Below are 22,978 nucleotides of genomic sequence, written 5' to 3'. Positions count from 1 at the left end.
CACTCGACTTCCCCTGTCTAGGCTTGGGCAACCTGACAGTATCCCAGCCCTCGTGCTTCCTTCGGGTGGCATGGCAGCTAGGCACCGAAAGGGCGCTACAGCTGAACGATTGCAGCATACTCAACCATCGAATCGCCAGAGGACTTCCGTATACCGATTCCTATTTCATGGAGTTTATCACTCAGTTGTCATCCCCATCACACCGGCTAGCACAACCTAACCACTGAACGACTGTTCGGAAATCCGAAGAGCGGCAGGGATGATTCCAGTCTACTGAGATTGCATACACTTGGACGCATCACGTCGCTGTTCAGAGGATTGAAGACTACGACAGTCATACTCGATTTCGCTTGACACCGCACTGGTCTTCTTAAAAAATGCACCCTGACTGGACTGTCGGCTGAAGCAAGTATTTCTTCCCATAAAATGCACTATGGACTGAGTTAAAAGTAAAATAGGTCAAAAACACTCGTTGCCTAGCGTGACGAAGTGGCAGTAGACCGGTAATGAGGGTGAGAAATAAAATTCTCGTTGAATGAAACGATGGAGCAGGGTTCACCTGGTCTATTCAGTACTCCATAATTCAGGATGGATATCGTCTCCTATTGCCTTCTGCAAAAAAGTTCTCTTTTTTCTTAAAAGCATTGCACCCTGTCAAAAGCCGTATAGCTGTGCAAAACCAAATTCACCTACCCCGGAATATGCGGTGAAGAATCCTCCTTCAATATTCAATGAGGTAAGGGTAATTTGTCTGGCCCTCTCAGCACCAACCATCGCCGTTAGTCTAGACGTAGCACCGAGGGTTAGTTTAGACATGCCATGTTGATCAAACCAATGATATCATGTTACCCTTCTATGCCTAATCTTTCCCCGATCCGCTGAAATTCGGCACTACCTCGTGGTATATTTATTCCTCTACCCCTACGAACTTCTCCAGAAACAACGGGTCACCCTATGTTTCTTTGCTTTCATTTGCATTTCAAAATGCTCGACTAACGAGTCCTTCCTCCAGCCGCAATTCACGTTTCCGTCTAGCACCGTGCAGGGGTGCAACAGCGTGAAACATACAGACAGCCAGGGAAAAGGCAGGAGTAATCATCATCAGAAACAGGTGAACGGCAACCATGTGTATTTTCAACCCACGCGCGCAAATCAGAAAACGAATGATGTAGATTCGGAATGGCTAAGACCGGGTTATTGTCATTTTCGTCACATAGACAGTGTTGTGTGCGCCTGTGTTCATAGAGACTGGACGTAAATAAAAATAGCGCAAGTATTCTAAGGCTAAACAATGCACACACATGCACACCCACGCCCACGAGAACAACAAACACACAGTGAAATTGCAGAGTAGAAACCATTGCGGGAAAAATGAAAATGTCCACACTCCAACAATAATAGTAGTAAAGGTTAGTAATGGTGAGAAAGATAAAGAATGCACAAAGCTCAAATGGTATGCATAGGGGAAGTGGAGAAACTGGGGGTAACGATAGCAGTGTGAAAGAGTTACGTTGTGTCCCAACTAAATTGTAATGGGAAACATGAGACGGGAGAAGTGTTACTCAGTGTGTGAAATCTGTGAGCCATAGAGAGAAGAATGAATGAATAATCAGGACGCAGCCGCTGAAATGAAGAAAATAAACGAAGTCTAGCAGGAGATGCATCTGTATAAAGCCTTTTAACTGTAAGCCATACAATGGGCTAACCTAAGCAGCGACTGAAAGGTAAGAAGGAAGGGGACAGAAGCGAAGTAGTAAACGCAAGACGAAGAGTCGGAGATAATGCAACAGGTTTCGTATGCTTGAACGAATATTCGAAGTTGGGTGAGCTAAAAAAACGAACGCGAAACCACTGAACATTTTTTCGAAAAATGAAGATCATTGAAAGCGATTTTGTACCAAGGTATGAAGTAACTCACTCAGTCCACGGGTATGTACACAAGTAGTAATTATAATCATAGCGGTAATTTTTAAGGTGATCCAAACCGAACCACGAAAGAAACAAAAGGGTAAGCGGCACTAAGCTTGGGCGGCAAAGGCCAAAGGAAGCATCACGAACACAGTAGACCGCACAGTGCACCACACCGGAAACGGAAAGGCAAGCAACTGGACAACACTGGCGGGACCAGGGTTGCGTGAATGTATGCCAACATATTCAGAGATGTCAAAGATTATTGTTTCCGGAGCATGGGTAACAGTGGAAACGAGAATGGAAGAACAAACATTTTGTCCGTAGACTAGAACGTTTCCGCTGTGTACAACCGAGCTGATGACATCACTATGGTGCTGGTGCCTGAGCCATTGTTGAGTTCGGAGAATGATAGTCGGTAACCGTGGTAGGAAAACCAGGGATGATGTGAAAAAATAAGCGTTCATGTATCAAATGTACTGCGGATCACTTGGGTCGTGAGATCCTTGGACCAGGTTTGACTCGCTGATTCAGATTTCGTGCGCCGCCGGACTTTATCGATGAAAAATCCATCAGGAGGCTGGAACTAAGGTGCAAATGGGATGACTTATGGTTCACAGTAGACATCAGAAACGGTTACTACGCAAAACTCCAAACTATGTATCATGGGATAAAAAACGGAGTGAAATCTTCTGACCGGGCGGTAGCATCCGGCATCCAGCATTGGAAGTGGTATACAAGAAATCGATAGAGATACATCAAGCGTCAAAGCTCCGTTGAAAAATGCTGGTGGAAGCTCGACCGGGGTAGCAGCCGGATGGGAGGGCATCTAGTCTGACACAACTAGACTGGAATCAAGTGCGTTGAATGAATGATGGGTAGATGCGTAGAGAAACAACTAACTTATTATTGAGGGCATTCGGCCCAGTAACTTAAAAACTGATTATTCGGACGCAATTAATTTCTCACTAGAAGGTTTCCTTAGTTAATTCTACGGAATAGCTGAAACAGCTTTCGCGCACTCGCGACTGACCCAACCATTCCAATCTCCTGGACTTTCTAGCTTCATCGCTTTCCTCTTATTGAGAAAATGTCTAACCGAATTCGCATCGATAGCGTCTCGCGCATTAACTAGAGCACTCGTTCCGAAATCCAGTTGGTTTTGATGCGTGAACGCGGAAACGTCAAAATTGGTTTCGAGGCATGCAATACTATGGTTGACGGTTACCAATAACGATCTGTTTCTTCCGTGGAGGCCAATTGTAGCAGTAAGCTTCGCTATACAGCCTTATTTGGTCCAGAAAGTTACTTTACTGATAAATGGGGATTTCGGCACGTCAAATTTACTGGGGAACGCGGCGGCCTTTGGCTAACTATTTCCGATGGAGAAACTAACCAACCTAGTCAGTGTATACCAGCTCTACAATCATAAAACACAAGCTACGTGGACTAAAACAACGGAGAGCATAAGGACTGGTCAGAACCAGAAGTGAGGGTTAGAATAGTGTACAAAGCAAGAGAAGCAACTCACATTGACCCTGAAATCCTGTAAGGTTCGGTACTTGTTATCCAGTAAATCCTGTAACCGGTCCTCCACTTTAACCTTTCGCCGACTGTAATGCAAGAACGCCCAAAACTTCTCTAGCCCGTACAGATGGCCCGCATCGTATTCTCGTAGTGCTTCCTCCTAGATAAACGGGGTAGCACAAACGTAAGAGGAGAAAGGGGCGAATGTGGGGCGACCAGAGTCACCATAGAAAAAAAGCAAGATCAAGTTCCTTACATGTGTCACAAAAATTGCTTATCACTATTGAGGGTGAGTTTCAATACGTTTACTGGCCACTAACACCAGTTGTTTGCTGAAGTGACCTTTTGCTGATTACCAAGTGGATTGCCGTTACAAAGCTATGAACAAAGGGTGACGATAAAGTTTTGGACATGACTGGATTCGTGTTGTTTCGTGGTGATAGGTAACAAACGTGCCAACGTACCGAAACTTCATAGTCCACAACACATCGATTTCTGAACCGAAGAATTGATTTCAACAACTAGAACAGGTACCTACGTATCGACTAGTCGTGAGAGGGTAGAAGTTATTTGCCACATGAACCACTATTCACACCCATATCCAAATCTCGTAGAGGGACCGGTCAATGGGTTTGATAAATCCATTTGATTATAGTCGAAAAGTATCACCGACCTGATGAGAAATCATACGGTAAGACTCAAAATGATGAGCACCCTATTCTCAGGAAGATTGATGAAATCTCCGCGGGTTCATTATGAAAATTCCTGTACCAAACGACAGCCAAATGACCCACACGGTTCGGGGAAGGGAAATATTCCTCCCTGAGAGACAGTCGCTACATGACGGCTTTCTTTCATTTACTGGCATTCATCGTCCATTCTGAATCGAGTTACGCCTCTCAGGCTGGTGTTACTAGGTGACCCCAGAGAACGATCATCAGCTGAATGTTTAGTGAAAAGAAATAATGTTTTGCGGTGTATCCAATCGGCATTCCATTATCCAAAACCTTGAAGNAAAACCTTGAAAATGCAAGTTATAGGCAGGCATATAGAAGAAATCAGTTATAAAGCTGACTGACAAGCTTAACGAAGTTCAGGCAGTGACCTAACAAAACTCGGGTAGAAAAACGGTTGCCTGCAACTGATTCTAACTTAAACTCGGTTCCCAATCTAACGCAACAAACCGTGAGTGCAAATTTTCGGGTGCTTTTGGCATGCATTTCTAGCGAAGAGTTTACAGCGTAGCCGTACGATTCATACATTTGATGGATTAATGCTTCGGTCAATACTAGAGAAATGTCACCCGGATACGTGGGAGTACCGGATCAGCAGTACCGATAGGTGAATGTTGAAAAATAACACGTTCCCGAGTGAGAAGCTAGCTACGCTGGTAAGGGTACATAATTTACATGTGGATGAAACGCCAGTGTCGCAGGAGGGTCTCTCGTTAATAATCTGTGATTTGGCAATCAGCTATAGAAGCGTTGACCAGAAAATTGTTGGGCTGACAAATGCCAGGTCCTCGAATGGGGCCTGAGGCAACGTATGTTGATAATAATAGCAGAAATGAACCAATTACGCACCTGATGGACCCGCACATCAAGACTAGCGCCTCCAACAACGAGCAATCACTGGTGGAAAAGTAGCAAACTGCAACATCAGCGAACTCGTGAAGCCTACGTATGAATGATCGAAATTGTAGCGGCGTGTTTTTTGTGCATTATATTATTATAGTTGAAAAGTTGCGCTCAACGTTAACATAGACCAAATGGTCAACGTTCACATGAACATCACAATTCGATGGCCGGATAAAACAATACTCCATCTGGAGTTATGGTTCACACCTGCTAATCGATCTGTGTGCAGAGAATATCTGTGACGGGAGCACTTGCGAATGAGAAATCAGAGCGACAATAATTGGCAGTTGGCGATGTCCAGGCAGGTGTAAGACGAGATTGTTACCATGGTGCACCGTAAAGATCAGCCAGCATCTGTTATGCTTTTCAAATAAGTTGAACTGGATTTGTGGCACGGTGCGCTGGGGACACACTATCACATCAGCTTATCGTCGTACAAAATCAATATGGAACGACACTTTCAATTCCTAGCCAACCGAGAAGCGCACAAAAATTCTCCTTACAATGACTGAGAAGGTCGAAAATTAGTGTGGTCCGTAGGGATGGTAATCTTCGTTTGATGCCACTGTAATGAAGTGCCGCTAGTAACTCAACCATCAACAACCTTAGGGTCATTGGGTTGATTTCAATTAGGTTCTACACGCCGGACGAAGTAATAGCGGTCTCGAGTTCAAAGACAACGTTTCCCAACAAAGTGCGGTTTCACAGTTAATATATAGTTCAGAAGTACACGATGCTTACCTGAACACTCAAGAAGTGCAACCGAATTGAGAGTTTAGGCTTCATAATTAGTGTATCCACTCGTACGTATTGAAATCACGTGGTGCAGCGAAGAAATGGCGCTACCACTGGTATTGGTGTTTTTCATAATAATGCTCGAAGCAACCGAAAATCGACTCTAAGCCTCACTAGAATTTCGCAAAGTGAAGCCATCTACGTACGGAATTTGAGGAAGCCACAAGAACTTCGATTCAACCCTTATCGCTAGTTTGTTTACTTGAAGGATAAAACGAGTAATAAATGACAATTTGTGCCTTTGACGGACTACAGTGTAGGATGACCGGAATGTACCCGAATTTATTTCAATCGGAACTAGTGCAACTGAAGTTGAAAATACGGTAAGGCTTTAGGAATTGAAATCTGGTAGAAACGTGGTTTTATTTTCGGAAAGTAGAAACCTAGTTCGAAGACTAACAAACATATGATCGTATAAGACAACGACCCAATTTCCGCCCTTAGTGCAAAAATCAACTTGTAGCCGAGGTTTCCATTCGATGATGATTATTGCTGTGCCCCGGATACAAGGTGAGCGTCGGTTCTCTTCGTCACTTTAAACGCCTTCTAAGGAATCTACATTTGCTACTAATAGTCACTGAAAGAGTACATTTCGAACTGCTGATCATGTATATGAATATAAAAATACTCTAATGGCTGCCATAAGGGAGCGCTCAGGCTGGAGTATACTTCGACAAATCTTAGCACTACCGGCAGTCGGTACCAAGTCGGTGAGATGAACACGCCAAACACTATCAGCACTGCTGGTTTTGGAATAACTACATATTAGCAAACCTCAATTTACAGAACTGGTACTCACTCAAACCGATAATGAGGTAATAATAAGAATAACAACAATAAATAATGGAAACGCATCCGAAGTGAAAAATTACCTGGAAGTCTCTGAAAATAGCTTTCCGGAACCGTTTTTCTAGACCGTAGCTGTAGAAACGGAACAGGCATTCCATCCCATAACGAGCGCCCTCTTTTGCGTCCTCCAGCGCATGACGCCGGAAATCTTTGTACATTGTACGATTGAAGTGTTCACGAAGAAAAAACGACCAGAAACTGTACAATATGTTCATTTCCTGGAAGCAAAAAAATAACGTTTCGAGAGTGGTCAGCTGACATCTTCAATTAAGGCTCAATTAAATCATTGGATTCCAGGATATTTAAAGGTGCACAGGGTGGGGCAAATCCTGAAAAACCTTGCTCAGGGAAGTTTGGACATGAGAAGAGATCAAGTCAAAATGTGTTTCAGAGTAAGCTAAGTAAGTCGTATTTTGCACTAAGCACCCATAACGCCATTAACAAGCACTTTGCAAACGCGACCCTCTTCCAGGAATCCCAACATAATAAATCGAAATAAAAAAAATCGTTCAGCTGTAGCACCCTTTCGGTGCCTAAATGAAACGCGAAGGAGGCACAAGGGCTGGGATACTGCCTGATTACCCAAGCATAGACAGAAGTCGAGAGGCAGAGGTCGGGTTCCAACCAGTAAATTCGTGCTCTAACCACCTGGTCCATCTCACCCCCAGAATAACACAAAAGATTCCAAGATCACTGAACTTTTTTCAGTTAGCACGCGCAACGTTTAAAAAAATCAGAGCAGACCACCTACGACCATCGTAACGAAATTACTTGCTTCCCGAGGAGTTTGCTAAGAGAAGCATACGAGCGACCGAAACTACTGGATATACCATTCGATCGCAGAGACGACTAAGTTAGACTAAAATATTTACCAGCTGAACATCACAAAAACAACGATATCACCAACACCGCCGCTATATCACCCTGCGATGCTGCTGGGCTCTGATATGGCCTACTCAATGTATGAACACGGCAGTAGTTCGGAGCATGTCACACTTTTGTAATAAGAATTGAAGGTTATGAGTTTGGCATCTACTGAATGTTTTACCATAAAGGAGTATGGTGTGTGTAAAATGGTGGATAGTTAACTGTCATGTCGCAGGTGCGCTAAATTCACAGTACGCATCACAAAGTTTTCAAATTCTTGGGAAGGGTGAATTGGATGCAAGAACACCCCGAGCTGCCGTTGCCATCAGAATATTCGGGACATGATCATGAAGTAACACCGGAATTTCTGTACAAACGAAGCCCGTAGGCATATAGGGCCTCGGTTCTAGGATACACCTCCAACCTATGTACAGCCGAGTACAGACTGAAAAGTATTTGGATGATTTAGAGAAACAGGAGAGACACGAAAGCTGCATCATGCAACCATTTCATTGATTCCGGCGTCCGTTCGAGTCCAGTTCTCAGGCACTTGTATACTCGATTGTAACCCGCAGAACAGTCCTACAATTGTTGGTGGTCACCATGCGGCTTTTAAGTCAATTCGGTAACACTAAGTACTGACACGGAGTTCATGTTCTCCTCTAATGTGAAACCCCTTCACGGCTATGTCGTTGATTCGCCGTTGAACGCATGAGGCACCTGGTGAGATCCGGTTTTCAGTCAGAAACTTACCACGCAGGAAAAAGCAGGAACGGTAGAAAAAACTACCTAAACTGTACAGAATATGCCGATTGATCAACTAAGAGAACAATGTCTAACAGCGATTTCTTCATGAAGCTCAGTCCAACAGCAATACTTCAACTGAGACAATTAAAAGCAAAAGCCAAGGACAGTATCGAGTAGTCGGCGGCAAAAGTCCACAGTGCGGCACAAAGTGCAGGAAAAATGCCCGCCTAAGATTCAACAGCACACCGTTCACTAGAACATTTCGGTGCCACAGTTTAGAAAACACCGAGGGAAGTTGATGGACGTTTGGACCAAACCAACGATAGCACGCTGCCATCAGAGTACAATTAATCAGTGGTGTCGTGCATACCTAAGTTAAGCGGCCGAAGCGTAGACAATGTCGCGAACCTGTCGGAGTTGGCGCAAGTTAGTGAACTCCTTAGCGAGTAGCCACCTGGAGCGAGGTCCGAGCGACCACGTTTCTGCGTGAACGCCTGACCACACATCTATTTCGACTGTTTTTTATATATGCAATGTTCACCAAAAATACACGACCAGTATGTACATGAACGTGGGCTGCACATTCATTGCATTAAGGTGTCAGCGATAGGCAGTAAGGCAAGCAAATTCTTGCATTCCGTTGGACAGCAGCAGTTTGCATGTCACAATGAGGGGATCAATTTTACTGGAAAAGGAAAACCCATGGTTAATAGAAGTTAAAAACTCGAAAATTGAATGACCAACAGTCAAACAAAATAATTCACAAATTCGCTTCTGCGCCTAGGCTTCCATTCATAAAGGGGTAAGGTATAATGACAACACAGTCTACGGTATACAGAAATATGCGATGCTCACTTGGGAGAGTCCCTTTCCTTTAGCTTCTCTGTCCCTCAGGCACTTGGCGCGGAACTGATTATAAGCATGAAAGGTAAAGCCCTTTTCCTGAACAAGGGTTTGATGCTGATGGGTAATGGATTGCTCATTGAGTATGGTGTCACTGAAATGAGAAAATAAAGAACACAGGCAATGCTACATAAAAGGAAATGAAATGAAGTAGTACAGAGCATAAACACCATGGTCCATATGTGGCTTAGGAATCAGAAAATGATAACTTGTGAGATGCATACGCCGATGACTTGTGCGATGCCCGGGCTAAGGAAAGACGAGTAGAGCAGACCACACGCAAGCAAAGCGGTACATACCTAATTGATTTTGACCTGTCCATTTCAACTGACCAAGAATGAATGCTAATGAAAGTTTCCAGTGACTTCCAGCAGTCCAGCTGAAGTTTTCGACGAATGTTGCTCACCATGGTTTACACCCACCACTTTGCTATCGTAGATGAAGTACGCACCATATTTAAACTGTACAGTTCGTCCGTAGGTCTCCATACACGTCAACTAGCAACATCGCCAACAGGCTGGACCTTATTATGGTAGAATGTTTGCGTACCTCAGCAACTCATTGAGTCGTATTCCTGGATCCCCACTCGGTATTCACTTTCTCCTATTAGGTTGGCCTTATAAACAGTCTCCTGGCCTTCCAGGTTGAGAACTGGGGCAAGTGTGGCAACCGTGGTAGCCTTATGCCAACCTAAGTTGTGGTCAGATTTCTGAGACCAAATATTTTGTTTGAGGACTTAAACGTTCTCCTGTTCAGGTCGGAGTGTACTGTGGTATCCCCCTCTACGGCAGCGAAGCATCGGTGTTGAACACCGATGTCGTGTTGTCGATGATAATGATGAGTATCCCCCTCGACGCACAAGCTATGAATTGCACAAAATAGTGTGGCTTCATATCACATCGACCAGATCACCCTATTCACAGTATGCAACAGATCGGATAAGCGCAAATATGCGACTGCGAACGTTCTCCACCTTTCCACACCATTCTTTCTTGACCCTCCTCTTACGCAGTGTCAGCGTCTCTGTCAAATACTCCGGAGAGTGAAAAATTGCGAATCGCCACACACCTGCCCCTGCTTTCCTTATTCAGACTGTGTGTTTGTATTTCCGCCTTTAGTGTTCGAACCCTTACGCAAGCAGGCCAACAAGTTGTTCTTGCGAACATTCACCACTCTTTATCTACAGATCATCGTTGAATTTATGAAACCCGAATATAATAACTGAGCGTAGCTAGCTGCATGAGGGTACTCAACTATCACGTCTCTGTTAAAAGCATGCTACGCGTGGTCGAAACATAGAAACGTAAGCCTTGCATTTGTCAAAGCGAGGTTACTGGGTTCAATAGCAATACGACGCTGAATCCTGGAACATGAGACAGAAATTTGAAAGCGGCTAGACAGTTGTCGAGTGAAATGGTGCACTGATCACACACTCATATAATGTCGAATGCGTGAACAGCACCAAACTAGGTAACTCGACTTCAGGGCAGCTGTGGATTCCCTAGATAGGTCAGTCCCCCCAGAAATATTTGGTCAAGAGAGATGCCTACTAATGCAAAATAAGGGTGGATAGAGAACTGAGTACTGTGGGATCACCGTGACTTTCTGGTTGAGCTCCGCTCGATGCTCTTTGCACGTAACCGGTAACACTGGAGTGCATGATGTAACTTTTCGTACTATGTAACCAGTACACTGGTAGTTGTATGGTGGGCTATGTTCACTGAAATTCATGAAAGACTGAAACAACCCCCCAGCAGTTTACTCCGATGCGATATTCGGACACGTTTACGTTGTTGCCGTTCCAAAGTATAGTCGCCGTGTTCTCCAACACTCTTCATAGGGATTAAATCCTCACCCTTCCCCCTTCTCTCTACTCGGTAGTCGGCATTTGTTCTCATGGCTGTGCGGCAGTTGAACATCAACATCGAAGTCTTTTGACGTCCTCGGTGCGAAGCGGTCAGGTTTCTTATCCGTATAGTAGTATGGAGCGCACCGAAGCATTGTAAGCTCGACCCCTGACAAAGAAGCTCATGTGGCGCCAACGCCCCAGATGAAGCAGGTTCACAGAAGCTGCCATGGCCTTCCCAATCCACGATCAACCGCTGGACGATCCGAGTGTGCGGTTTTTAGGGCCGACCTTTCCTGACCTGTCCTTCTTCGGGGGACGGTAGCATCGCTGCTTCTATATATATATGGACATGCTGGTCGCCTGGAAGAAACACCTTACTGCCTTCACACTCCTGTCGCAAAGGACAGTACGACTTTGCCCCCAGACGGCCTCGTAGCACGATTACTCGTTGAACGGGGTATCGCTGCTCTTGGTCTGACTCCTCCTCTTTGGCCTTCCTGGGATTGTTGTACCTAGTGGAACGACGTTCCAGCCAACGTAGCCCGCGGGATTACTGCAACACTCAAGCCCGACCACCACGATAAGGTGGCAGCTATAGGTCGGGGTGAAGTCCTCAGTCAGCGCTTTTTTTGGGCTGTTTGAGTGCATTTGCGAAAAAGGACTTCGCGTGAGTGTGGTAATCAGAGGGAATCAGCTTGACTTCAGTCGTAAGAAGACTAACATCACTTATCCTTCGTCGCCCTATGGTGGCTTGTCGAACAACGACTCGAGAACAGCCAGCGAGATCCCGACCTGATAGGGGTTGCGCTGACCCACCATTTTTTGTACTTTTGGATTTCCAAGGTACATTCCTCTCCCTTCACTGGTCTGTTCTAGACATGCTTGCCAGTCAAGAAGTGCCTCTTATGTTTGTGAACAGAGGTTCTTTGTATTATCAGACTTCCGGGCGTGAGATTATTTGAAGAGCTCTCTAAAATCGTCTGTACACAAGTTGGTGCCCTTCAGGGGTTACCGATCTCTCCATCCCTACTTAATTTCGCGACCGACGGGATGATGAGGCGAACGCAGTTGGTCTTCCAACCCGATGGTATTCGTCTAACTGCTAACGAAAACCTTTTCGACCTGGAGTGTGCCGACGAAATCGTTCTCGTCTCCGAGTAGAAGGCGCGTGTTTATGAATTTCCTCTGGCATGCGCTTTGTATCCTCAAAGTGTAAGGTCATGTTTTGGCCGTGCATTCGCTGAACATGCCAATTGCAATCCAGAGGTATTCACTCGAGGCGTCGGAGTGCTATCGCTCCTAGGCTATCAACACACTTGAACCCGTGAGGCAGAATCGTCAAAACCAACGCGTCAAGCGTAAACTGACCACACCGTTATGTTGCGCCACACTTAAACACTAACATAAACAATGTTGTTATCCGTTAAGATCTAAAAGCGGCATTCGATAAAGTCAATCGCGCTGAGTTGTGATGTTCCTTCAGAGGCATGCTGAACCTCTTGACCACACTTCCAATCCTCATACTCCAACAGTGGTGGACGTACTCTTCTGAGTCCGTTACCAAAGGTGGTGCATTTCAGAGTAACCCAACATCATCTATGTTTTCCAACTTTTAATCGAAGAAACTTTCTTCCACTTGTGGTGCGGGGAAGGACCTGAACGACTAGGAGTATGCGGACGACATCGGTTCAGATTCCATGTATATATACCAAGTATACAAAAAAATTTAAACCGTGTTACGGCCCGATTTGGTATGTTTTCTACCTCGGAATCACTATTACAAGATTGGAGAGGTGCGACACCAAAAATGGTCACAGGGGACAATAGACAGATCTACCCATCTGGGTTGTTGAATCACGTCGGATGGCAGATTTGCTGACGAAGTGAGTTTCAAAAAATAGGTATTTTGGGTCATGTGAAATTAGCCTGTCGGAAGACTGGAACTACCAGGCGGCAGTACGTCTGTTTACTGTTGATGACCTGTCTTTGACCATCGGTGCATTTGAATCAGAGTATGGTTTTCAATACCAATATAGATGCTTTTCCAGTTGATTGGTTGGTCAGCTGTCATCACGTTGGCTGGGCCATACGCTCCAACTGTTTAGCTGTTGTTTTGCAGCTAAAAGCTGTGCAACGAAACACTATGGTTTCAGCTGCTACACCGGGGGAAAGCAGCGACGAGAGCCACACGTTGCAGGCAGTGGTCAAATAAGTCCATTCAACTTAAATGGTTGTGTTCGTCCGATATGTCAGGGAGTGACAGCTACGTGGTGAGGGTGAAATTATAATGCGAGACAAAAAAGCAGACACCCTGTGGGTGCCTAGATTCAATGCCACCAGGAGCACGAGCTTACGATCAGAAAAGAACAGTCGAGATGCCTTCTAATAAGTAAGCCCGCGCGCCTTAACCGTCGAGCGACCTCGAGCTGCATAACACTGCCATATCTAATGGGACTACTAAGCATTGGTTTGTCTCGTCAAGGGGTAACGGCCGTAAGCAATGTGACTGAGTTGAATAGTTAGGGCTTTCATGCTTCGCCGCCAAATCACAGACTGACCGCCTCCGGGTTTTTTCGATCCGATAAAAGACTGTAAGGAGCAAACGGTCCTCTGGCATAGGAACTAAAAGGCCTAACCCGCGTAACTTGTGGAGCGTGACCAGGTGATCTGTTGACGAAGAATGATTTTTTCCCCAAAATTTATCTGATGTCCCAAACAGACCCTCGCAACGCATCGGAGGCACCGATAGTCAAACACAGTTCTGGGAAACCTCTCGTATGCAGCGGCCACAGCTCTAATGAGTAATGTAGGACAGGTGGAACTGCGGGATTCTACGCTAACTTTGACAGCAAAATGATGTCACGCCGACGCCTATCATTCGAGACGAAGTTCTATGGGTGGACTGGGAATGTAGTCTTTTCGGAGATAGCGATATTTCAACTCTCCCTGTTCAGACCAGCTAATCTTATTAACTGGAACAGGGTACGATCGTTTGCACTTTTTTGTGAACCACCAGCGTCATGTCAACCCTTGAGCTCCGCATTATTCGATGCATGAGGGATCCGCGCACGTCCACAGTCGTATGCTATCGGTATAGTTTTTCAGTCTCAATCAAAGCTGCTGACTTTGACGAGATTCAGGATTCATTGGGGCGTATCAGCGACCCTGAGCAAAGTTTCAAAAGCTACGAACATAGTCTCTTTAACCCTACTCCAGTTGTCAAACAAATCTCCATTACAACCGTTATAACCGCTAAGTTCTGGAGGCTTCTCAGTCTACTCAACTCGGTATTGTTGAGCTACAGAGATACTTTGCAGGTGTTCAGATGAACGCCTTTGTAGCTACCAGCGTAATCCCGAGGGAGACCGACTGGATGTGCATGCCAACACATAGCAGGGATTGGAATCGTGGCGTACCCCCAAGATGAACGAAACTTATATCAGAGCTTTCCACAGGTAGCTGACTGCCACATGTTTCAACTGAGTCCACAGCTGGTTTGCAGCTGATGGTCTCCAAGTCACACGGTGTGAACGGTTGCTAGAAAGAAATGATGCATGACACATGACGCGAATGCGCACCACAGGTGCTTTCTGAATAGCACATAACTTTGATCGTATTGGATAATTCGCGGTAGTCCCGATCAACCAATGGGCGATATGTGTACGGTTATGTTTTGTCGGGTGGCTCCTGTTTACCTTCCTGACATGAGTGAACCTTAATGAATTGAGTTCCGACTAATATGCTTCGTAGAATCAATGTAGCACTTGAGCTCGACTATTACGAGGTCGGATGTTTCTGGGGTGCCAGATGGAATGTAGTCCCGCATGTGTCTTTAGTCCTATGACGGGAAGGGCAACTATAATATAGGTGTTGTGTCAGGGTTACCCAAAGAGCAACATTAGGTGGGGTCTACGATAGAACTTGGGTACTTCATGTGCTCTAGCTCGCTTAATCGACTGGTGGGGAGATCTCCAGAGGTCGTGCCAAATAACAATTTCCTCAGATCAAGCAGACATTCAACCATTGAACAACTGAAAACTCCATTTAGTCGGATGTCCCTACCTTTGCTAGAAGGGCACTAGAATTAGGCTGTTCTGCATACTATACAGCACTTTGTCAGTGTGCTGTCACATCCTGACCGGACGACCTACGTGAGGTTGGCCGCTGTGTTTGTGTTGGAAGAGTTTCGAATAAGATGTGGTACCATTCAGGATTCGCGGGTGCAGGCATGTTCCCGCTGAGCGTTTTCCCCAAAACATGGGGTCTTCTTTCCAATTTTTACTAGGGCGTTTCTTTCTCACAGTGCTTACTGCTGCTGGTGACGATGTAGAGTAATAGCTGATGCAGCCTGAGCAGTAGCTGTGCTCGATCGTTATGCACCGGAAGCAACGGGTTCCATTTTGCTCCATTTGTCTTCAATCAATCGCCTCAATAGTGGCACATCACTTCCATGGAAGAAATAATGCCGGAGCAGTAGACGTCGGCGAGTTGGATAGCTAACTACGGTGATGAAACGGCGTAATAACATCAATCGCAAAACGCAGACAGGGAACGCCAAGTGAAATAATAAAAAAAAAACAGATCCACCAGCACTCACCTTGCTCCGGGGTTAAGTTCCATTCGGGATGTAGATGGATTCAACAGGAATCCGACCTGAGATTGTATTGTTGTGAAAGCCTCACCGCCGGATTGGGAACGTTTCCGAAACTGAAGGAAATTATTGGAAAATAAACAAGTAAACCATAAAAATATGCGGTCAAGCAATTTTGCATGAATGCAAATGACCTGGTCCATCTAGAAAATCGCTCACTACCGAGTAGCGGCAGCAACAAACAACACCGTGCGATCTCAGCCTTTTTCAAAGCATGCTGTTTTTGAAAAGGGCGACAGAGTTGTCTAGTTGTAGTAAGACTAAACCGGGGTACCCGAATGTAAAAAAATAACAGGGTATCGACCGCAAGCGCGCTACTTAAATTAACAGCCATGGGTCATAGAGGCGAGACAGATGCGGAAGTGGTCACATATAGTCGGTTGTTCATGCTATCAAATTGTGTCTACGTCTTTGGGACGGGTCCACTGAGGTGCCGACTTGGTCAATGAAAAAGCGGGTTAACATAACCGAAATTTGAGTTATGAAAGACGCTGAAGTAAGCCACTGATCGACGAGGGTTAGTGTACGTACCAAAATGAAAACGACTGACCGGAGATTATACATTTGAATGAAGTCCTAGCATAATGTACATAAAATTGGCAATTTGAAGCTGCGGTTGAAGGCCTTTATCCGAACAAGGCTACATAACCATGTTCGCCTAAGAGTAATAATAATGATAATAATAATAGTAATAATGCTCCAGCCGTAGCATTCTTGCGGTGCCTAGCTGCTGTGATATCCAAAGGAAGCATGAGGGCCGAGGTACTGCCACAAGTTTGAAGTGTGGTGACCAGGGAGATAATGCATTTTCGTTAATGCGGATCCAACAAGGAAGCATCGTCAACATCACCGTGTGCCATAGCAATCGCGATATACGAATAGAGTAGCTGCAAAGTCATTTTTCAAACTGCATGCTAACGGGAGAAGCACAAGAAAAAGTGTGGAAAAAATACATCTGTCGGTGCATCGCACAATGAACATTTTGTTACAATCTCAGTGCTAACGGATATTTCAATATTTCATATCGAGAGAGAATGTGGCATCAAACACCTGGAGTAGTATACTAAGAGAATACCGCCAACAAATTGGTTGAGTGCGATTTACGGTCATACCATCATCAAAGACAGCAACATTAGTGTTGGCACTGATGCTTCACTACCGTAACAGAATCATAGGGTTATCTGAAATATCAGACAATCGGAGTGCCTGCAAAAATTATTTAAGAAGGGACACCAAGTATGACCATTTCTCATGAAGTCTGGTTCTGAGAAGTTTCACCTTAACCGCTTACGATAAACCAAGCAGTCTACCAGTGGTTGTTCGCACCTGTGAACACTGCGATGATTTCTTCACGAGCTGGCAGTTATAAAAGTGCACTCAAGCGGACAAACGATATACATTGAGCTTTTCACTGTTCGGATTGAAATAAATACAGTTCACGAAAAAGCTAGAAATCAACCCTAGCTGGCCTAAGTGAAGGCACTACTATAAAGGTTTATCGTTGGCTGAACAAAGCAAAAGGAACTCACGGCTCGTTGAGGCTGGCGGTTTTCACAGTTTGCAGATACCGGGAAAAACCCTGCTATACGTCCCTTGAGATCAGTTCTGCGGTTTTCCTGGCGCTGAATTTCGGGCTTCAGGGAAGCCATTCCGTTTGGAGTTGGGAGGGTGGATTGTGGTGACATAACATTCAGGAGTGGCGCATTTGTCGGGATCGGAGCGAACTGTGGTACATAATATACAGATGGAGTGTGGCTGATAAACGGCGCTCGATTTACAGGTGCGAGAAAAAAGCTCCCCGGTGAGGGCAACGTGGAAGAGGCCATGAAAGCGTATGGCGATTGTCCCACGAAGGAATTCTGAGGATAGGGTATGCACTGATCTGAAAAGTAATGCATGAAGAAACGAATGCGATTATGACAAACGTGTGGCTGGATTCCGAAAAGCTCAGCAACATGAAACCTTTCCTCCAGTCACCAGCTCTCATAATGGAGTATAAGAAGACGAGATCACACATCTACCGACTATTATGAGCGGTGAGTCCGATTTGACATTCTGTCTAACTAGCTGCTGACTTGTTCACATACATAGTTAACTCTGTAGACTTGCGATGTTTTATCCCCAGAGAACCTGGAAGTTACAGTCGTGGGCTTGAAAGTTGTCTGGGTGAATCTAAACGACCGATGGCTACTTACAGAAAAATTCTGACCATTCACCAGTAGTCATATGTTTGCCACCAACTGAATGTATGAAGAAGTGCACCTGATAAGGAAGCTGAATACACGTGAGGCCAAGTAATTAGACCAATAAAATTTATAGCCAAAAGCAAAACAAACACAGCTAGGTTATGTAGAACACTCACTGGCATAGATCAGTTGTGCATGGTTTGCGGCTGAAGGATGGGGTGGCGCACTGAGCGGGGCCGGTGGAAATGATACAAAGGAAGCTGGGCAAAAAAGGGTAGGCGAATGATATTTGGAATCTGGAGGAGTAGTGTTTCCGGAAGTTGGGATAGTTGAGCTAGCGTAACTGACAACTGCAACACCTGAGGAGGTTACAACAGGTTTCTCTGATGGACCAGAATATCGTTCCTGAAAAAAGCAAAATCCGTAATCAGCGTTAGTATCGCGGTACCGTTTCAGGCAGAATGGAAAACTTGCATCGATAAGTGAGACCGCCCAAAAATGCATCCTTTTTAGTCGTAAAGGAAACATTCATAGTGAAAATCTGACTCACCTCTTGGGCATCCGTGGTTTCCAATCGGGATTCTGTGACGGCTTTGCATAAATCCTCGACCAATGCCTGAAGTGACTCACTCTCCAAGGGAGGAGGACGTGTTGCCACGCTGATAATGAGGTCAACAGTAAACCGAGAACATGAAACATCAAGATTTGTTCAAAGTAGAATATAGTGTGATTAGATTATTACCCTCGTTTTCTCGCCGATCTTTTAACCCTCAAAAACCGTTCCTTCGAAACAGATGGACCTTCCCCCCCCCACGTAAGCAAATACCGGTCAACTCGAAACAGAGGACCTTCCCCCCCCCACGTAAGCAAATACCGGTCAACCTTGCGGTACAGTCTTCTTCAGTGCAGTCTACTGACAGGTGTTTCACGCGCATTAACCTGTTATTCCAGAGCAGATATGAGTGTGACGGTGGAAATCGGAGCACTGTTCAACAGAATGCATTGTACAACGCCACACCATCGTTCGAGTGACATCTCATTTTCGCAGTACACCAACACCGACGGACAGCTTAAACCGGCTTACCTGACGTACATTAGCATGTCTTCAGACGATGGAAACGGGCATAACAATGAAATCACACTCCCTGCACCCTCAAACAGACACCAACATTAGTTGGAGTTGTTTTACTAGAAACGGCCTGTTGCACAGAGTTGCAAGGGATATGGTTAGCTAAGATAAGATGGATATGGAGTATGGTGATGTGTGACGGAAGTAATGGGGTGAGGTTAGTAAACGGACGAGGCAGCGGGCTGTAATACAGTCAAGTTACACGTACTTCGGCTGTAGATCGAAGCCGTACATTGAACATTCATGGTGACATGGAAAACGGAGTAGCATAAACACCTCAATGAGCCGCGGTCGAACGGCCATTCAATCCCACTACCCGCCCGTACAGTTCGAAAAATTTACGCCAATCATGGTCATTTATTGCGGTCACTTGTACTGCGGACACCGACTTTATACGTTGCACTGTACTTGGACCCTATAGCAATGAGGGAGTAGCGTTTTACATTCGGTGAAGAATTCGAGCGCATGACTTTGAGCATACTGGCCAACTTACTGGCGAAACATGTTTATCCAGGCATAAGCAAGTGACCATTTTGCGACACATAGCGTTCAGTGCACATAAGCAGAGTGCAGTTATTCAACAGCTTAGAATAAGCACTCAGGTTAACTCAGAAAACAGTTAGAACGATTGAAGATTTGGATCAACTTCGTAAAAACAGCTAGATGCGGGTCTCAAACATCACGATGAAAAATCATATCGGAGCCTAATGAAACGACGAACCGTGTGGAGAAGTTACTGTGGCTAAGATGAGATCATCTACCAATATTACTTTGATGCCAGGTCTTTACAGCTTCATCTGAACTGACCAAAAAATATGTCCACCACATGTCTCCGCTGCCAAATATATCATTAGTGGAATCCGACTTATTATCCAGTCATCAGTTTTGATCTTTGCAATCAGGCAAGAGTCACAGCTTGGTAAAAAAGTGGCTGATTCTGTTAAAAGCCCACCAGAGACGCGAAAAACATGGAACATGTTATTTGGCCAATCGCGTACGTCCCATATGATCAGTGCAATAGATCGGTTATTTGCAGAAATACCTGGAGCTAGAGGATACTGTCCTGGCGTTGTACTGCATGGATCGGGATTTACCTATGTGACCTCAAAGGAAGATCAAATTTTTGACAACAACCAGAAGCCAGTGGCACCGCGTCATCGTCTTGTTTTCTTTACCACAAACCCTTAATTGGCAACCATTCGATATGCTAAAAATGGCCAGGTATCTGGAGCACACAAGTGTCACAAAACTAGGCTAACGCAGTCTAGCTCACTGGTGTATACCACTGAAATTGTCGAATTCCGCTGGTCACATGGCTCATTCTCCGAACTGTGAACTATCGTATTCTACTAGTTCTGTTGGTTCGTGCCCGGTGGTCAATGTATACCGCCTACGCAGATGTGGTACCATTATTCGCACAACTCAAATATTGTCACGAAGTGAAAGTTCAAAATCCTTTCAATATGACTGGGATAAGTCCTAGCTTCTACGCAGAATCTGTTACTTCAGGCAGTCTCTACTCAAGTAGGAGCACGCTTGCATGTTGTCAGCAGCCCATCTACAAAGTGGCTTGATTGAAACAGAACGGGATACAAGTCAAGCAGAGGGTTAGGCGTCAGATGACTGATGAGTGGTGCAAGGTTATACTGAGTTCGGTTAATACGGGCTGGGCAGAGGACGGATTGAGACTGCAGAGGCAGTCTAGGTGGGTATTCTCAGTCCGAAGATGATTGGTATTCAGAAGAGTGTAGATTCCAAAGCACACGTCCGGTATGTCTTAAACAACCACAGTAATCTTTCCTTCAAACCAGTAGGTCGGGATTTATACCGAAGGCCGAACGGCTCTTGCAAACTGTTCTCAAATTCAAAGGTGATTTCTGTTGTAGCAGTCACACGATTACCTTGGCATAAAGAGTAACGATACCGTCACTTCAAAGATGCGACTTTTACTAGAGTTTAGCCACAACGAAGGGAGAGACTCACTCTAACGACTTTGTCAAGGACGGAGTGGTTGAAGTCTCGAACTGATCGCAAGTAGCCACCGTTGATGTGCTAGTCCAACCAGTACCTTCATGGGAGGGTGCAATTACCAGTAAACTTGAAAGCATAGCATCGTCGATATCTTCCTCTGAAGTTGTCGATGAAGTTCGAGTTCGATGCTGCAATTCGTGAGGGGAGAGAGGAGACAATATTAGAGATGTAAATCTGGAGTGTCAAGTGCAAGAAAGCGCTAAAAGCAAACATTCAGGCAACTCACATAATCATCTGAAAGGAAGCCATCGCGCTCAACTGACTTCACAACTCCGGAACGCGGCTCTTCTGAGAAGCTAAAATTCAGTTCCTCTTGACCGCCCGTATCCGCTGGGGTCAACGCGACCGTCGAATCTAAAATAGTTAAAGGGGTTCGACGGTGACGTGTATAGACCAAGTAATGGGTGAAAACTGGTATCAGAAACTGTGGAAATGATTTGGTGATGTCAATCCTCATCATCCTCGGCGCAACACTAGGGATGCCACGAACCTTCGGCGAAAAGCGAAGTCAAGATTTTAAAGTTTTGTGGTGGTTACGGAATAAGCAGATCATTATTGCGAAAGATAACTACACGAGTACTGACCTCAAGCTATTTTTCCATTCAGTGTAATGAGCCACTTCATACGCTCACCGTCCATACAATCGCAAGCCTATTTATTCGTTACTCCTTGCATCTCTAATAATTATACCCTAATATGAGGAAAAGCAAGATGAATTTTGGCGGGTCTTTATCGGCACATGATTTATAGAAATAATGCGGAACATACTTGCGGATGCATACTTATGCGCCCTCCAAGAGAGTTTAGTCTGACCTTAAAATGTGTTCTTCTTTAGGACTACTACGAAGAAACCAAGCCAGAAAGCAGACATCCAATAAGCGGATAAGGCCTGGTGTACAAATTCGACCACCACCACCAAGTTGATTCTCTAGCATCTAGCTCCTGTAAAAGTTCGACCACAGCAGCCTCGGTGTAAATGTTACTCATTTACCTTCAACATTAGGAGGCTCTAAAGGAAACAGTTACTGGTGCACTTGGGATTCATTCATATAGGACATCAACCGAGTTGTGTGCGTGAAGTGACCTGTGCAGCGACTTATCAGCCAATATACAAGGGTGCTACGGTTGATGCAGAGGAGAGCAATCAGTGTGACGCCACCTGTGCAACTACGTCTCTGGTGTGCGGCTGACCACAACCAACACTCACGTCTTCGATGAACAAGACGTTTCTAGCCGAGGACGCTGTTGATAGTGAACGCGACGGTGATGACGGCTATTAGTCCTGAAAGTGGATGCACAGCTTTTGAAAACAAGCTTCACGGAATCAACTGGATTAACTGACGTATTCTCCGAGTACTGTAAAGTAATGAATGAACTAAGTACTATACAAAGCATTTGAAGCAGTCATACATACTCTTCGTCACCTGTGGGGAATCACGATATAGTTGCCCATCGCATCCTTCGTGATGCGTTGATTGCCAGGGTTTACGACTTCGATCAACCGAATTATTGACGGTCCGCCAGTGAACACATTTGACAGTGCGCTTGGATGCGACAGTAGCTATGGAGTAGTGGAAGTGCTTGGGGGCATACGTGCCCAAACACTTACCTAGGAACTAATGCATCATAAACATCACAATATCCGCGGCATTGCTGTGGACAGCAGTGTGCTTCACGAAGAAAAACATATAACTGAGGTATTTACAAGTCGCCTTTGAAATGCGTCATTCAGTGAATCTAATTTATGGAAAATATACTCATAAGTTCGACAGATAGATCCAGGAAACCTTGTATTCATCACCATGCCACGCTCGCTTGCGAATACGTCTCATGAACAAAAGATCGAAGTGCGCCAGGTGAATGCAGATTGGCAATCAAGATTCACGAACGTTAAGTATA

The 22,978-nt window shown here is 45.1% G+C and overlaps 1 protein-coding gene across 1 annotated transcript in view; it reads right to left on the bottom strand.

The window, feature by feature from the left end:
• Nucleotides 1-22,978, bottom strand: part of T265_00362 (hypothetical protein) — a gene marked incomplete at both ends in the record, with an annotated part of 52,306 nt that overhangs the window by 14,669 nt on the left and 14,659 nt on the right. The window contains 9 exons of the mRNA XM_009164107.1: nt 3,440-3,595; nt 6,740-6,934; nt 9,186-9,327; nt 15,680-15,789; nt 17,263-17,615; nt 18,096-18,324; nt 18,470-18,578; nt 21,032-21,207; nt 21,306-21,433. Of these exons, the coding sequence (XP_009162371.1) occupies nt 3,440-3,595; nt 6,740-6,934; nt 9,186-9,327; nt 15,680-15,789; nt 17,263-17,615; nt 18,096-18,324; nt 18,470-18,578; nt 21,032-21,207; nt 21,306-21,433 (1,598 nt within the window). The remainder of the gene's footprint in view (nt 1-3,439; nt 3,596-6,739; nt 6,935-9,185; nt 9,328-15,679; nt 15,790-17,262; nt 17,616-18,095; nt 18,325-18,469; nt 18,579-21,031; nt 21,208-21,305; nt 21,434-22,978) is intronic.

This window comes from Opisthorchis viverrini, assembly GCF_000715545.1.
Source record: "Opisthorchis viverrini unplaced genomic scaffold opera_v5_3, whole genome shotgun sequence".
Classification (NCBI taxonomy): Eukaryota; Metazoa; Platyhelminthes; class Trematoda; order Opisthorchiida; family Opisthorchiidae; genus Opisthorchis; species Opisthorchis viverrini.
The sequence above is the reverse complement of the archived record's forward strand: the minus strand, read 5'-3'. Positions and strand labels throughout refer to the sequence as shown.